The sequence below is a fragment of the Tamandua tetradactyla genome, chromosome 23, assembly GCF_023851605.1.
Source record: "Tamandua tetradactyla isolate mTamTet1 chromosome 23, mTamTet1.pri, whole genome shotgun sequence".
NCBI classification, from domain to species: domain Eukaryota; kingdom Metazoa; phylum Chordata; class Mammalia; order Pilosa; family Myrmecophagidae; genus Tamandua; species Tamandua tetradactyla.
In genome coordinates, this window is record NC_135349.1 from 8,503,364 (window position 1) to 8,519,547 (window position 16,184).

General features: G+C 47.7%; 1 protein-coding gene across 10 annotated transcripts; it reads left to right on the forward strand.

The window, feature by feature from the left end:
• The first annotated feature begins 419 nt into the window (after positions 1-419).
• PILRA (paired immunoglobin like type 2 receptor alpha) lies at positions 420-15,699 on the forward strand. 10 transcript variants are annotated; one of them, XM_077140763.1, is made up of 10 exons: positions 420-624; positions 3,488-3,567; positions 4,674-4,828; positions 5,174-5,348; positions 5,622-6,005; positions 9,244-9,444; positions 13,894-13,924; positions 14,894-14,946; positions 15,187-15,218; positions 15,391-15,699. In XM_077140763.1, the coding sequence occupies exons 4-10, from the start codon at positions 5,294-5,296 to the stop codon at positions 15,511-15,513; spliced, it is 879 nt and encodes a 292-aa protein (XP_076996878.1). In that variant the 5' UTR covers positions 420-624; positions 3,488-3,567; positions 4,674-4,828; positions 5,174-5,293; the 3' UTR covers positions 15,514-15,699. The 10 variants fall into 10 exon arrangements, with proteins under 10 accessions (XP_076996878.1, XP_076996876.1, XP_076996879.1 ...); XM_077140761.1 differs by lacking the exon at positions 3,488-3,567; XM_077140764.1 differs by lacking the exon at positions 3,488-3,567 and having other exon boundaries at positions 5,227-5,348.
• The last annotated feature ends 485 nt before the right edge of the window (positions 15,700-16,184 follow it).

Here is a 16,184-nt window from a genome sequence, read left to right on the forward strand (position 1 = left end):
GAGAAAACCACCATCACCCAAAAAATGAAACTGAGGGTTCAACAGAGGCAGAGACCACAGAGGGCAGGCACTGCAATCGGAGCATGGGGCAAATGACTTCCCTTCTTTGAAACTCGGTTTTCTAATCTGTAAAATGGGGATAATAACGGTACCTCCCTTCGAGGGTCCGAGTGAGGCCAGGATGAGTTAACACACAGCAAATACTGCAGAGGGCCTGGAAAGCAACCTCTGTCAACACTACCATCATCTTTTGACGCCCTTCTTTTGCAGATCTCTTCGTTCTTTCCATACACGTGTGGATGGTCCCACACACCACGCTGGGTGACAGGGACCAAAGCTATATGAGCCAGTGCCCTGGAAGGAAGACCACGCAGAAAAGGGAACCAGTGTTTTTTAAGGCAGTTCAAGACACTGTTGACTGTTGTCACTGCTTGAGGAAGTGGTTTGGGAGAACGGGCTCAGCCCCGAGACCGGAGGGCACATTCACTGGCCCAAGGACATTAGGCAAAGTTCGTATCCTCACTAGGGGCCTCACTTTCCTCTTTTGCCAGAAAAGGATTGTAACAGACCGTGCCTACCTGCCGGGGCTGCTGCGAAGACTGCACACAAAGAAGCCAGTGCCTGGTAAGTGGGACATACCTTTCCTACCTTTTCCGACACTAACCTTGGGGGAGCCTGGACCTCTCTCTCAGCTTCCAATGGCAAGTCGTCCTGAAGGGTTCACTCCCCTCCTGCCTTGTGTACCCCAGACCTTGGTGACTTGCTGGCTGAATGACTCACCGCACCGTGAATGTCTCTCTAGGGAGGACTCGGGGATGAGAGGGGAGGGAGGGGAGGTTCAGCTGCTTGGAGAAGGAGACAAGGGGGACTTATCATTTGGGTAAGAACCAAGCCGACAAATCAGACAGACCTGAGCGTGCTCCAAACTCCATCCCTGGCCAGCAAAGGGAGCTGGAGTAAGCAAAGTTGACCTCTCTGAACCTCAGTTTCTTCTTCTGTCAGGTGGGAATTAAATTCCTTGATCTCACGGGACTGTAATAAATGTTGCTTTCCTTCCCCTGGGGCAGTGGTTCTTGAACTTTAGCAGGTCTGGAGTGGGGCCTGAGAATTTGCATTTCTAATAAGTCGCTGGACCATATTTTGACCCTACTCCTGAGGTGGCACTCAGTGCCCTGTTTGAAAAAGCCCACCGGGCGATTCTGTTGCACTGTGAAGGTTGAAAACCACTGTAGTAGGGCAAAGAAACTAACCATCATTGAGTACCTTTACTTTCTACAGCGATCCAGTGAACTTATCAAAACCTCTTTGTAATCCTTCCATCCCCACCCCTCACCCTCAGACAACAACTGGTAGGCTTTCTGTCACTATAGATTAGTTTGCACTTTCTAGAATTTTATATAAATAAAGTCTACAGTATGTGTTCTTCGTCTGGTATAATTATTTTGAGAATCATCCGTGCCGATGTGGGAATCAGTAGTCCTTTCCTTTTCTTGTTGCGTGGTCGTCACATTTATGGACAGACTCCTGTGTCTATCCATTCACTCAGTGATGGACGTTTGACTCTTGTCTTTAGTTTTTATTTCATTTTTTAATTTTTATTTATTTTGGAATGGGCAGACACTGGGAATCAAACCCAGGTCTCCGGCATGGCAGGCGAGAACTCTGCCACTGAGCCACCATGGCACTGCCCTTTAGCTTTATTTACAAATAAAGCTGCTGTCAGCATTCATGTCTTTATATGGACGTACGTTTTCATTCCTCCTGGCAAATACCTGAGAGTAGAATGACTAGGTCCCACAATACATGGTTAACTTTTCAAGGAATGGCCGGAGTGCTTGCACCACATTACATACCCTCCAGCAGTGTGGGAGAATTCCAGTTACTCCACAACCTCACCAATACCAAGCATGACCACTCTTTCTAATTTTCGCCCTTGAATAGGTGTGTAATGGTATCTGTTTTTTGTTTCGTTTGCATTTGCCCAATGATTAATAATGTTAAACACCTTTTCATGTGCTTATTTGTTATCTGTGTATCTTCTTTGATGAAGTATCTGTTCAGATCTTTAGCCCAGTTTTTAAATTGGGATCTTGTTTTCTTACTCAATTTTCAGAGTTCTTTATATAGTCTGGATACAAGCCCTTTTTCAATGATTGATTTGCAAATATTTTCTTCCAGTCTGTAGCTTGTTGGTTCATTTTTTAAAAAGTATCCTTCTAAGAACAGAAGTTATTCGTTTTGCTGAAGTCAAATTTATCCATACTGTCTTTTACAGATCATACTTTTGGTGTGGAATCTAAGAAATCTTGGCCCAAGTCAAGATGACAAAGATTTTCTCCTGTATTTTCTTCTAGAATCTTTATAGCTTTCAGTTTCGCATTGAGGTCTATGGTTTATTTTGAGTACATTTTTGCTTATAATGCAAGTTTGAATCTAAGTTCATTTTTTGCACATGGATGTCAAATTGTTCCAGTACCGTTTGTTTAATGGATTATTCTTTCTTCAACTACCTGTGCACTTCTGTCAGAGGTTAATTGACCATATATGTGTGGGTCTATTTCTATATTCTCTGTTCTGTTCCATTGATCTGTTTGTCTCTCTTGATGCCAACAACTCATTGTCTAGATTACAAAACCTTATTAACAAGTGTTGAAGTTAGCTACTGATAAGTTCTCCAACATTGTTCTTCATTTTCAAAGTTGTTTTGGAAATACTAGGTCCTTAGAATTTCCATATGAATTTTAGAATTGGCTTGTCAAGTTCTACAAAAAAAAAAAATCTTGCTGGGATTTTTGTATGAAGTCTATAGATTAACTTGGGGAAAATTGACATCGTATCAATATTGAGTCTTCTCAGACATGGATCCTCCATTTATTGGTCTTCCTTTATTTCTCTCAGCATTATTTTGTAGTTTTCAGTGTACATATCTTGCACTTCCTTTGTCATATTTATTGCTAAATATTTCACATTTTGATGCTATTGTAAGTGGCATTGTTTTCATTTTGATTTCCAATTCTTCTTTGCTAGTATGTAGAAATGCTTCTGATTTTTTGTATATTTTCTTGTATCCTGCAACTGTGCTTAACTCACTTCTTAATTCTAGTGGGGTTTTGTGGGAGATTTCACTGGATCGTCTACCTGTACAACCAAGTCATTTATGAATAAAGACAATTTTTACTTCTTCCTTTCTGTTCTGGATGTCTTTTATTTATTTTTCTTGCCTTCTTGCATTGGCTATCACCTCCAGTAGAATGAATAGAGGGAGTATGAGTGGACATCCTTGTCTGTTACTGATATTAGGGGAAAGCAGGGGCAAGGGGCTGAGACAGTGATGGGCACAGCCAATGAGGAAGCTAAGGGGGACCTGGGGTAAATCTAAGGCCGTGGTTCTCAAAATGTTGTCCATGGTTTACCCCTCACTCTATCCCTGCTCCTCCTGATCCATCTGCACCTGATCCTCTCTTCATGGCCACTTGCTGGGCTAAAGGACTGCATCTGGACTCTGCTTATCTTTAAATCATAAAACTCCAGACGCTCCTCCTCCCAGAAGCCTCCCCTCTCAATTCCGTGAGTACAATTATGGTTACCAAAACTCAAAGCCAATTCCCAGGCCCTTTCATTCTCCCAGGGGAAGGGGAGATGGCAAACCCAGGAAACCATTCCCTGTCCCTGAGCAGAGATCATGCCACACAAGTCCTCGTCTCATGGGGATTCAACCGGGCCCAGGGGCCTGATGCACAGTGCATGACCTGCATCTACGGAGAGCACCTGTGACAGCAGCAGGGTCTACAGGTACCTGAACAGCATGTAACCTGCAGAAGTCACCCAGAGCCCGTTTTTTCAAAAGTTCTGTGTGGACTGACCGAATGGCCAGTGGTGCCCTCTGGTGGGGTCCAGTTCCCTCTTTGGGCCACCTGGAGAGCATGTGACCTTCCAGCCAGGTCCCATAGCTGGTGGTGCAAGGTGGGAAGAGAACCCAGGTGTCCTCTCAGACAGGGCAGGCCAACCCTCCAGACCCTGCTGAGACAGCCAGTGGGTCCCTTTCCCTCTCTTCTAGCCAAAATCCCAAACATCCTTCACAGCCCATGGGGATACCATGACATTAAGGCTCTGTGCCTCAGTTTCCCTGTGGGTAAAATGGAGAAAATGTCATGTCCACCACAGAATGTCGTGAAGATGATATGAGGCAATGGATGCTTACAGCCTCACTCAGATAAGGGGGTTCCATGATCCCGTGGAACTTCTTTTCTTGGGTCTGTGAGAAGTAAGAAAAGCACATTGCACAGAGAGGGCAGTGGGAGCACTATAAAAGGACACTGTAGGATTACGGAAGAAAGAAAAGAAGGGAAGTCCATCTCTGCTTGCTTCCACTTAAGAAAGCTGATGCCACTTCCTCTGATGAAACCATGGTCTTTTCCCACCCCCACAAGCCACTCAATAAGCACACGCCAAGCCAACCCTTGGAAGCGGGTGGGCAGAGCCTCCTCTGGACAAGTGCTGTGAGTTCTCAAAGCTCCCAGAGTCTCCTCATCGCCAGCCTGCCACAGGCTGGCCAGGCCCTCAGTCAGGGACAAGGCATTGGCCTGTCACCACTGCAGTAAGTTGTGTCACACAAGTGCGTCACTGACCCACTCGAGTCTTCCTTTTCCTCTTCTTCATTTCTTCCTCCTCAGAGGAAGACTCCGAATGAGCCAGGGGCCTCTAACCCAGCTGCGGTCGGAATCACCTCAGGAGCTTTACAAAGGTACAGCTTCCTGGGGCCCGCCCCACAGAGTTTCATCCGGGGAAGGTGAGGCGATAGCGGAGGCCCAGCCCTGCCACCTGCCAGGTACGTGACCCGCAGGGAGCCACTTAGCTGCTCTGAGCCTTGATTTTCCCATCGACAGAATGGCGGGGAGAGGGTTAGGGCGCGACTCGTTAGCCCACCCTCACCTCCCAATACTTCAGGAAGGATGCCACAGGCAAAGCGGGTCCCAGCAGGAAGGGGCCAGGCCTTGGGGCTGCCTGGGGCCTGTGGAGAAGGGATGGGAGGAAACCTGAGGGTGGGGCTGGGAGCACATGGGAGGTCCTTTTGCAATGTGAAGAAAAGAAGCCAGATTGACAAGGGAAGTGCCTGCCTCTGGGGTGGGTGGGCCTGGGGAAGGCTTCCACCCTCCCTGCTGCCTCCCTGTAGGCCCTGGAGGACCCCAGCTCACCCTCCTGGTGGGCTCCACTCGCTTGCCCCAGTCAGGTGCTGAGGCTTCCCCAGGTGTCCCCTGGGAACGCCTGCTTGTCTTCTTGGCAACCCCCAACTATGGGGTTTCCCCAGCTGCTGCTGCTGCTGCCGCTGATGGTAGTGCCACCGGTCGGTGAGTGGCTGGGGGTCCTGGGGTGGGGGGTGAGGTGGGGATCAGCAGGAGAGACTGCGAGGGGCTGCGACCCAGCTCTGGAGAAGGGGGAGTGGGGAGGCCCGGGGGGTGGGGGGGCACAGCCCACGGGGCCTGCCCGCCCCCGTCCTTCCTCCCCCAAGCCCAGAGAGGGGGGACACTGCGGCCAGAGGGCCACCTGCTGCACCTCTGTCCCCCCGATCGCGTTGTCTCCCGCGGGGGCCTCAGCTCCTCCCTCTCGTCTTCCCTCCCCAGCAGCACACGGTGGACACTATGAGGTCAGACAGCCCCCGCAGCTCTCCGGGCCCGAGGGCGGCTCCGTGGACATCCCCTTCTCCTTCAGCCACCCCTGGAAGCTGGCCCCGAGGCCCCAGGTGCGGGTGTTCTGGAGACGGGGCAACTTCCACGGCGAGTTCTTCTACAACCCGAGCACGCAGTTCATCCACAAGGACTACCGGGGGCGGCTCGACCTGAACTGGAGCGAAAGCCAGACCCAGGGCTCGCTGCGGATCCGGGACCTGCGGGGCAAGGACGCCACCAAGTATTTCTGCCGCGTGAGTCTAATCACGGTGCAGAGGGAGGTGCGGAAAGAGGAGCAGTGGCAGTCCATCGAGGGGACCGAACTCACCGTCACCCCCCGTGAGTCCAGCACCCGCAGGCACCCCGCGGCCCTCAAACCCCAGGCCTCGCCCTGCCCCCGCGCCTCCCCGCCTCTCTCTGTTCTCCTCCCGTTTTACCCCTTTCACTTCACCTTGGTCTCCCCCAAAGCCGAGCCGCCTGCCCTGCCCCAACCCCCTTCCCCTCTCAGATGCCCCTGCAACACTGCCCCCTCCGCCCCCCACGCTAGACCTGGGACCTGCCCACTCCCCAGTTATCCCCCTTCTTTCTCCCACCTGGGCCCCCCACCCATGTCCTGCAGGTGACTGGGCGTCCTCGGGGTGCTCCGGCGTGCCCTTGAGTCCCATCAGCCCTCGGGCTGGGCACCTTACTGTGCGTCTCCCCGGACCCCCGAGCGCAGCCCAGAACGCGCAGTAGGGACGCGGGGGGTGGTCCGATAGGCCTGCAGGGCCCCCTCCACCCCCGTCTGCAGTCGCCCCACTTCCTTCTGCTCCTCTGGTCCCTGGGGCACGGCCCTCAGGCTCCCCTCCGTGCACCCCACCGCCCCCCTCCCCTGCCTCCGGCCTCGCCCCTCCAGGCCTCTCCCTCTCCTCCCCTTCTTCCAGTCGCCACCTCTCCCACGCTGCCTTCTCCGAGCCCCTGGCCCTCAAGCCTCCGCGTCCTTTTAGGCCCGGGTCCCATCATCCCCTCCCTTCTGGTGGTCAGTAGGGACCGAGGCAGCCACCGGGGGCGGGGGGGGCAGCTCCGTCCTGGGCGCGTGTGCCTCACCCACTCCAAGCGCTGCCGCAGCCCTTGCGGGAAGAGCGGGTGCTGCTGTGACCTCCGCTTTGCAGGCGGGAAAGCCGAGGCTGGCAGAGACCACGCACCTGCCAGATGTCCAGGCTAGTGGTGCAGATGGGATGTAGCTCCAGAGCCCCCTCTCTCCACCATCCGCGTCCCCTCCCCCACCACTGAGCTAATTTTGATCTCTTTTTTAACCTAATAATTGGATATGCTGCAATAATAGATTTTCCTGTATTACTCAGAACCAAGGGGAGTGGAAGTGTGAGGGTCTGTCCCAGGCCCAGGCAGTAACGGGGTCCATAGTCTGGGGAAAAAAGAAATTTAATTAAAGATAGATTAAAGGTCGGTTTGCTTTCCCTAATCACCTGCCCTGACAATTCTAGACAAAGTTAGGGATAAGTTACTTCTGCGAGGCTCTCACGGCCCCCCAGCCCCCGTTGGAGGCTGGTCTGGTCTTAGCAAATCTGCTGGTTCTAAAGCAAATAGAAAGGGGCCCCACCTATATTTCCTGTGCCTCTGCCTCACATGTTCCCCTTAAATGCCCTTTTGGGGGAGATACCTCTCTTTCTTCTTTAAGTTCTCTCTTGCTGTTCTCAATTCTCTGTTCATCACATTTATTATGAGATTTTTTTCATAAATGAGTTAATCTTTCATTAAATCAAGTAATTCGGTGTGCGTGCTTATTATTAAAAAAATACACAGAAAATACAGAAATCAAAAGTAACGTTTTCAATCCACCTACAGAACAACCACCCAAACACACTGCAAGGTTTTTGATTTTGGTTTTTGGTTGGTTGGTTGTTTTTTAACATGCAGATGATTTATTTTTGTAATCAAATCTAATTGTATGCTTCTTTGTAATTTTTCTCTTTCATTTCTAAGCCCCAAACTCCCACCTCCCACCTCCCACTACTGATAGAGCACATTTACTTAACTTCTTCTAACTTTTGTATGATTTGGTTTGTTCTCACAACATAAGCCTTTGATGTAGTGAGAATTTAACTTGGTTTATGGTATGAGGTAAAGTACTAAATTGAACTTTACATCAAGCAACTAATCAATTGTCCCAACCCTGTTTGTTGAATATTTTTTCTCTTCTGCATTGATTAAGTTAGGTTGATATTTAAATTCTTTTGTAAAATAACATCCATTTCTGACCTGCCCATTCCATTTCAGTGATGTGTCCTTTCTTATATTGGCACCATACTCTTTTCATATTACAACTTTATTATATGTTCAAATGACTGATACAACTATTTCCGTCTCAACCACATTACTCCTTCCTCAAAAATTTCATCTGTGTTGCTGCCTGTTGATTTGCATATATTTTGAATAAGTCTCTTGTGTACTGAGTAAACATTCATTGGGAGTTCTTTAATTGGAATTGCATGAACCCTAAAAAACAATGGAGGGAGACTGAAATCAGGAACAGGCTTTATTTTATGTGCCTCAGTAGAGTTTAGTAGTGTTTTTATAAAGACCATGCAAATGTCTCAAGGATTTTCCTCTATATTTTTGTTATTAATTTTTTATTTATTTCTATGTACAATTTCCTCTGGTTCTCCTCAGGGTAGACTCTTCTCTGTTTGAGGGAGTTTTTCTTTGAAATTTTAATGTTTCAATATATTTCTTCCACTTGATTTCTTCTTATTTTATAAACGAAAATATTAATACTATGATTTAGCCTAGAGTAGAGCTTTAGTCATGTCCCAAGGTTTCTTTTAAATATATTTTATTCAAATGATTTTTTAAAAATAGCATGATATTATATAATTTTCTTTGAGTAAATAATTTGATTTTTTTAAATTCTCAACTGAGGGATGGTATTTACACTTTTATTATTAACTTCTAATAAAAGTGGACAGTGAATTTGGTCCACGCTAATCTGAGGATTTTATTGGAATGGAATTGTGTCCTGTGGGTGAATATTTGTTCAACTGTTAATGGCCCATAAAGCACCTACAAAGAAAGTACAGTCTGTTTAAAACACCTAAAGTTTAATATATATTAATTTAACCTTAGACACATATTTCTGATAGCTACTAGGTGCTTTACAGATACTCTCTCGCTTGTGAAAACAAGCCTGTGATTTAGCCATGCTTATCCCTATTCGTGAATGATGAAATGAGGTTTCGCAGGCCAGGCAGCTGCCGGTGCAGAGTTAGGATTTAAACCAAGCACCCTGGACTCTAAACCTTTGGCATTTCACCTTGTCACCCCGCCTTGGGTTGGGTTGTTTCTAAGAGTCACTCACCGCCCTTCCCCAAACCAGGGAACAAGACCGTGGTTGTGCTGGTTTCACCCAGGTACCTCCCCTCCTCCTGGGGAGAGGATGGGTTTTTTGTTTGTTCGTTTTTTGCATGGGCAGGCCCTGGGAATCGAACCTGGGTTTCCAGCATGGCAGGCGAGAACTCTGCCACTGAGCCTCTGTCGCACCACCCTGAGAAGCTGGTTTTTATTTCTCATCTCTCCCCAGGCCACACAACCGTCAGGACCACCAGCACCAGGACCACCAGCACCGCCACCACGGCTGGCCTCGGGGGCTCGGAGAGTGAGAAGATCCCGGCCTCTCAGCCCCTGAGTCTGGGGGCTGCAGTTGGAGTGGCCCTGGGCATCCTTGTGCTCGTATCCGCGGTTTTGGGGCTCATAGTATTCGTCAGGCAGAAGAGAAGGAAAGGTAAGAGGGCCAGGCTGCCCGCGCATTCCCTGGCTTCCCACCTGGGGTACCTGGAACCCACTGGCAGCGGAATCACCGCTGGTGCCTGGGAAACACGCAGATGGCTGCTGGGCTCCCAGCAAATCCAGAGTCAGACTCAGAGTCAGACTCAGGCCTGTGCTTGGGAGTCTACCCCTCGGAGTGACTCTTTGTGCATCCTAATATCTGAGAACCGCTGCTCCAGACCAGGGCCTCTCCACACCATTTGATCATTTCAGCTTCAATTATTTCTCATCAATCTGCCCCTTTTGGGTCATGGGGAAGGGAGAGAATTGGTTCAGCTCAGAGAGCAGTGGTTGAGGGCCCGCGTTCCAGGCCCTGGCTTGTAATTGGAGATCCAAGAGTAAGTCAGTAAAGCCTAGTCTCTGCCCTCAATGGACTCTCAGGCGGTGGGGGTGGGGCAGGGGAATGCAGATGGGGAATGGATGATCAGGACAGGGCTTTTTGACATGCATGGAAAGAGTCATGAGAACACTTAAGGCTGGGAGAAAGGAGAGGTAGTCAGAGAGGGAATCCCAGAGCAAGGGACACCTTCAAAAAGGCTGAAAGCCACAGATGATTAGATAAACAAAATGTGGTCTATACATGCAATGGAATATTATTCAGCCTTAAAAAAGGATTGAGGTTCTGGTACAGGCAACAGCATGGATGAAACTTGAAGACATTGTGTTGCGTGAAGTAACTCAGACACAAAAGAGCAAATATTGTTTGATTCCACTTATATGAACACAAATGCACAAATCCATGGAGACAGAAAGTAGAATACAGGTTACCAGGGACATGGGACATTAATGCTTTAATGGGGACAGGGTTTCTCTTTGGGGTGATGGAAGAGTTTTGGTCATGGTTGTTGGTGATGGCAGCCAACAATGGAAATGTGATGAATGCCACCGAATTGTTTGCTGGGGAGTGGTTGAGCTGGGAAATTTCAGTTGTATATATGTTACCACAATTTTAAAAAGAGAGAGCGAACTAAAGAGATGACAAGTAAATGTAATACATGATCCTGGGCTGGATCAAATAATGGGGGGGGTGTCCAAAATAACAATTGGGACCATTGAAAACATCTGGAATAGAGACTATAAGCTTTATATCAATGTTAAATTTCTTGAATTTGATAACGACACTTAACGTGACTACATAAGTGAGTTATCCTTGTTCTTGGAAATAAACATGAAGTCTTAGGTATTCAAGGAGCATGATGCATGCAACCTTCTCTCAGATGTTTAGGAAATAGATGATTAGATAGATAGATGATGCAATGATATAGTATATGTGGCAAAATATTAGAAGTTAGTAAGTTTGGGTATCTAGGTAGGCAGGTCTACAGGACTTCTCTGTATTGATTGTGTATTATTTTTCAACTTTTTTGTAAGCTTGAAATTATTTCAGTTGGGACTGAGGGAAGCTCAGTAGTGGTGGAGAAGGCAGGAGATAAGAGATAAGGCCCTCACAGAAGAGGACCTTGTAAGTCACAGCCAAGAGCCTCTGCTCCGAGAGACAATGTGAAGCAGAGAACTGATGATCCCTGAGTTTTGTGTTGTAGTTGCAGCCCTCTGGTGCAGGAGTAGGAGGTGGGTAAGACGGAAAAATCTAATGCAATGGCAGTGCAGATGGAGGGAAATATTTAGGAGATGAACCAGTAAAATGTGGTGATTGGATTAGCATAGAGGTGAGGTAGAGGAAATAGCCCCATGTTTCCAATTGGGGTGATTAAGCATATGGTGGAACCACTAAGTAAAATGCGGAACATAGGAGGAATTCCATGTTTAGGGGGAAAGATGATTAGTTTAGTTTGGGACATGTTATGTTTGAGATACCTCTGGCCCCTGGGTAGATACATCCAGCCAAAAATTTGGATGTATGCATTTAGAGTTCAAAAGAGAGGACAGGACTAGAGGCAGTAAGTATTTATACCCCAACATCCTACAAAATTGATTTGAAATTTCTTTTAAACATATTTGCAATGAGAAGAAATTAGCCCTACCAGACATTAAAGCACAAAGATGAGAAGCTGGACTCTGGATTCTGGATACCTGCATTCAAATCCGGGTCCCACATTCTAGCTATGTACATTTTGGCTCATTACTACAGCTCTGTGCCTCAACTTCCTCAGTAATATGGGGATAATAATTGTAGTGAGGATTAAATATGATGAGTTTAGAATATATTTTGGCACATAGTAAGCGCTTAACAAAAATGAGCACTTGTAATTATTAGCCAAAAATAATTAAAGCAACAGGATACTGGCATAAGAACATTCAGATAAACCAATGGAAGAAAAGAGAAAAACCCAAATTTGTGCAGGATGAAAATAGACCCAACTGTATGCAGGAATTTAGTAGACTAAAAGGTAGCATTTCTAATGGATGGGGAAAGATCAGTCATGCAACAAATGGTGCAATTGCATAGCCATCTGAGAAAATAAAGTTGTCCCCCAACCTCAAAATTTACACCAAAATATATACCACAGAGATCAGAGATTTAAATGGTGGGAGATGGGGGAGGCTCGAGTATCTCTAAATATGACACAAAACCCAAACATGATGAAAAAATATCAATACATTCAACTACATAAAAATTAAAATTAAAAAAATTTGCCTGGCAAAAACCACAGTGGCTGTCTGCTGAGAGGAAGAGAGTTGAAGACTTAAAGGGAAAGTTTGACATAGTCACTGAGGAAATGGGAGATGGTATTTGAGGGATCAACGCAGACGAGAAAGCATAGGTCTGCAAAAGCATCATTGTACATGATTGTGTTTTTCTCCAACAGTGTTCAACCATTCAGATTTAAAGCTAGTATTTTATGAGTTGTGTTAGGAACTGTATTTTGCTACTAGCACTAAAGATGAGAAGTAACAGTGGCTTGAGTGAGAGAGGGTATTTTTTTTCCTCATGTAAAAGGATCTAGAAGTGGACAGCCAAGGCCACCAGTCTTAGACTTCCAGGCTCTTTTTACTTTTCTTTTCCACTATCTTTGTACTGGCTTCCATCCTCAAGGCTGCCTCATGGCCCAAGTTGGCTGCCAGAACTCCAGCCATTATTTCTGGGTTCCAGGCAAGAAATAGGATGAAGAAGAAAAAGACAAAGAAAATCATACCCTAGCTGTCTGTCTCTACTTTTTGTTTTCACATGGGCAGGTACCGGGAATCAATCAAACCCGGTCTCCTGCATGGCAGGCAAGAACTCTGCCACTGAGCCACTGTGGCCTGTCCTGTCTCTCTTTTAAAGAGTCTTCCTGAAAGTCTGATATAATTTCAACTTATATCTTATTGGCTAGTATATAGTCATATGTCCCACATTTATCTGTAGGGGAGGTTGGAAATGTAGTTTTAGAGTTGAGCACACCCCCACTCCAAGTAAAATCAAGGTTCTGTGATCAAGTAAGAAGTGAATAAATATTTGGTGAGCAAATAGCATCCCTTGCCATGGGACACATCCAGGAGTGGAGATTTGCTAGCCACATGTGACAGAAGAGCAGGGCAAATAGGAAGTCAAGGAGCTGGTGAAAGGGCATGATTGGAGAGTAGAGGGGACAACAGTAGGCTTGGATTATCTGAAATAAAATGGATTATCAAGGGACAAGAGTTCAGTGAGGCCAAAGAACAGGTATAGTGTGATAACAACAAAAGAGAACTGAAAGGAAAGAAAGTTCTAGTATGGAAACAAGATGGGTAGAGGTGGAGGTGACTGAAAATGAGGGGGAGCTGTGAGTCCAGCAGGATGAAAGCATTGTCCTTGTGGATGGCGAAACCTCCCTGGTGATGTCAGATGGAGAAGAAGTCTGTGGACCAGGGACCAAAACCTTTGGACAATGATACAGACACTTAGACAGCAGATGTGGAGGAGTTCAGGGAGTAGAGACAAATGGCCGAGGCTTCAGGGGAAGAAGTCTGGACCAGCAGTGGGTGGAAGATTTGTCCAGCTGAGGCAACAGAAATTAAAAAAAAAAAACTGCACACACTGATTCCTAGCCACAAGGTTCATGAAGTGGGCGAGCAAAACCAGCTGCCCTTCAGAAGGAATGCAAAAGAAACTGGTCCTGATTTTGTTAGGGTGAGGAGAGAGTGATGGAGGCTTGGAAAGGACTGATGGGGAGATTGGGTTGGGGACGGGGTGAGTAGAGAGTTCAAGGCAGGGAGAAAGAATCAAAGGAGATGAGGTCAGAAGAGAGGATGGAATGGGGTGGGGGGACAGAAAAGAGCCTGTCTTATTGTCAGTTGTTGAAGACAGTAGGAGGGATAGATAGGAAGGCCTCGGGGGTGGCAAGCTTGGGGACAGCTCTCTGAGCTCTAAGTCCCTCCAGGCTGTTTGCCTGGCAGAGCATGAAGTTGCAGAGAAAGGCAAGTTGAGAAGTGCCTGTCTCCACAGGTGTCCGGCCACACCCACACTCATTCTGTCCTCTTACAGGTCCGCAGACTAAAGCCCAAACCCCAGCCAGGTGAGTGCCTGTCTTCCCTGGGGTGAGGGGTTGGGGATAGAGGGTACCACTGGTTTGGGAAACAGGAAGTTTCCTTATAAGGACAGCACAATGGAAGCCACTCGCTGCCCCTCTCTCATCCTGCTGATTTCCCAATCTGTGTCATCACATGCCCTCTAATGGGCCCGGCTCAGCCTCCTGAGGCTCCCACTCCTGTTTCTGTAAGAGAAAGGGGAACCCAAGGTTCAGAACTAAATGTTTCCAATACTTTTTTCCAGAATGTCTCCTTGTTTTGTTCTTTCTCTTGTACTCCCTGTTCTCCACCTTTCGCCTCCATATCTAAGCTTTATTCTTCTGTTCATCCTGTTTTCTCTCATCCTCCTTCTTCTTTCTTGCTCTTGATCCAGGCTTTCCTTTTCCCCTGGTGGAGGGCGGGAAGGGCTCACAAGGACTCTTCTGCCTCCAACTCTTCTACCCTTCTAGTGTTTTCTGAGAAGCCACCTCCTACCCTCTGTGCAGGGTCCCCTCCCTCTCATTTTCCTTTCCTCAGAGCACTTTCTCCTGACCCTCCTACTTCCCTTTTCTTCTGTTCTTTCCTTCCCAAGAAGCATTCTCCTTCCGGGGACCAAGGCCTGAATATCTCCCCAGAGGACATGAAACTAGCTTAAGTGGTTTTTGCCCTCCCAGCGTTAGCCAAGGCAGTGCTGGCATAAAGGCAACAGGGGTTGGCCCTTCCTCTTTTCTCCTGAGACCCCCACCAATAAATCAGGTTCCTGAAAATAATCCACCTTGGGCCAGCACTACCACGAATTACTTCTAACTTCCATCCAGACGGCCTCCTTCTGAGAGCCTAAGACCATGAAACGCCTCCTCTGGGTTGTCAAGGCAGGTTGGAGCCCGCCCCACAGAGAGAAGCACCCCCTACGACATGTTTTGAAGTCTTTTCTGCCCAGCCTCTAATATGCTTTCTACCTTCTTATTCCCATTCAGGGGATCCTTCCAAGACACCGAGGAGAGATATGAGAATATCGGGAATAATAAAAGTAAGTCGTCCCCACCATCATTCCCCAGTTTCCACCCCTGGGGCTTCCTCTTCCCCAAGTATCCCCCACATCACATGAGCCCCCCTCTCAAGTTTCCTCTTTACCTTCCCTCACCCCTTCCCTCCCAAGTGACTCTGGCCCTGACCTCACAGATAACCTCACTACCAACACCCACTTCCCATTTCCCTCCCCCCGGCTGCTGCGCCACCTGATGCCAGCCTACCCTGATTTTTTTCCCAGGACAGCAAACAGACCCCAGGCTGGACCACAAGGTAAGCAGCTCAGAGCTCAGCCAAGGGCATGAAGGAATGAAAGGGAGGCGGGGAGAAGGCAGAATGGAAGAATAGATGGAGTATGGTGACAGCAAGGTACTTAGGTTGTGATTTAGATAGGGATGGCTCTCCCTCCACCAACCAACCCTTTTCTCTTTCGTTTCTCACCCAGAAAGATGGCATCATCTATGCCTCCCTTGATCTCTCCAGCCTGAGCTCCCCAGCAGCACCTCCCAGCTGCCCTCCCCAAAGAAGCCCAGAGGCAGAGACCCTGTACTCTGTGTTAAAGACCTAGTGGGACAGCGCTCTCTTTCCTCACCTGAAGGAAGCTACACCTGGAGACTGTGGCTGCCAGTCATGCCCAGATGGCTCACACTGGCAAGCGCAGGCCACTAGGGAACTGACTACGCCAGCGTCCTCTCCAGCTTCCCAATCCTTACCCACAGAAATAAAAGTGCCTTGAGGCTGTGCTTGAATGTCACTAAGGAAGAAGGTGCTATCCTCTGCCATTGAAATGAACTGTAATAACCCACACCCAAGACCCCTCCTCTAGTACTTTTTATTAGTGACCGACGCAGGCCAGGGAACAATACATCTCCAAACACTAATAGCCAGTCCAGAACTCCAAGTCTGTGCCTCTGACCTAACCACTCTGCTTCCCTTACAGTACTAACTAGTATGTATGGAGTTAAATGCTTTACATGCATTACCTAATTTAAAAAGCTCAGCAACCCTTTAAGGTAGATGAGGTACCTGTTTGCCTGAAAACTAAGAGCCAGAAGGTTTAAGGGATTTTCCCTTATCTAGTAACTTGTGAGCCAGGCTGGGAACCCAGATCTGCCCTTCTTCATGTTCTTCCAGAAAACAGGTGTCACCGCCTTCCTTGGATTCTGTCTTCCATCAGAAATGACAATGTGCCATAGGGACCCCGAGGGGAAGGAAAAGAAGCAAAAAGGAAGCATGTGG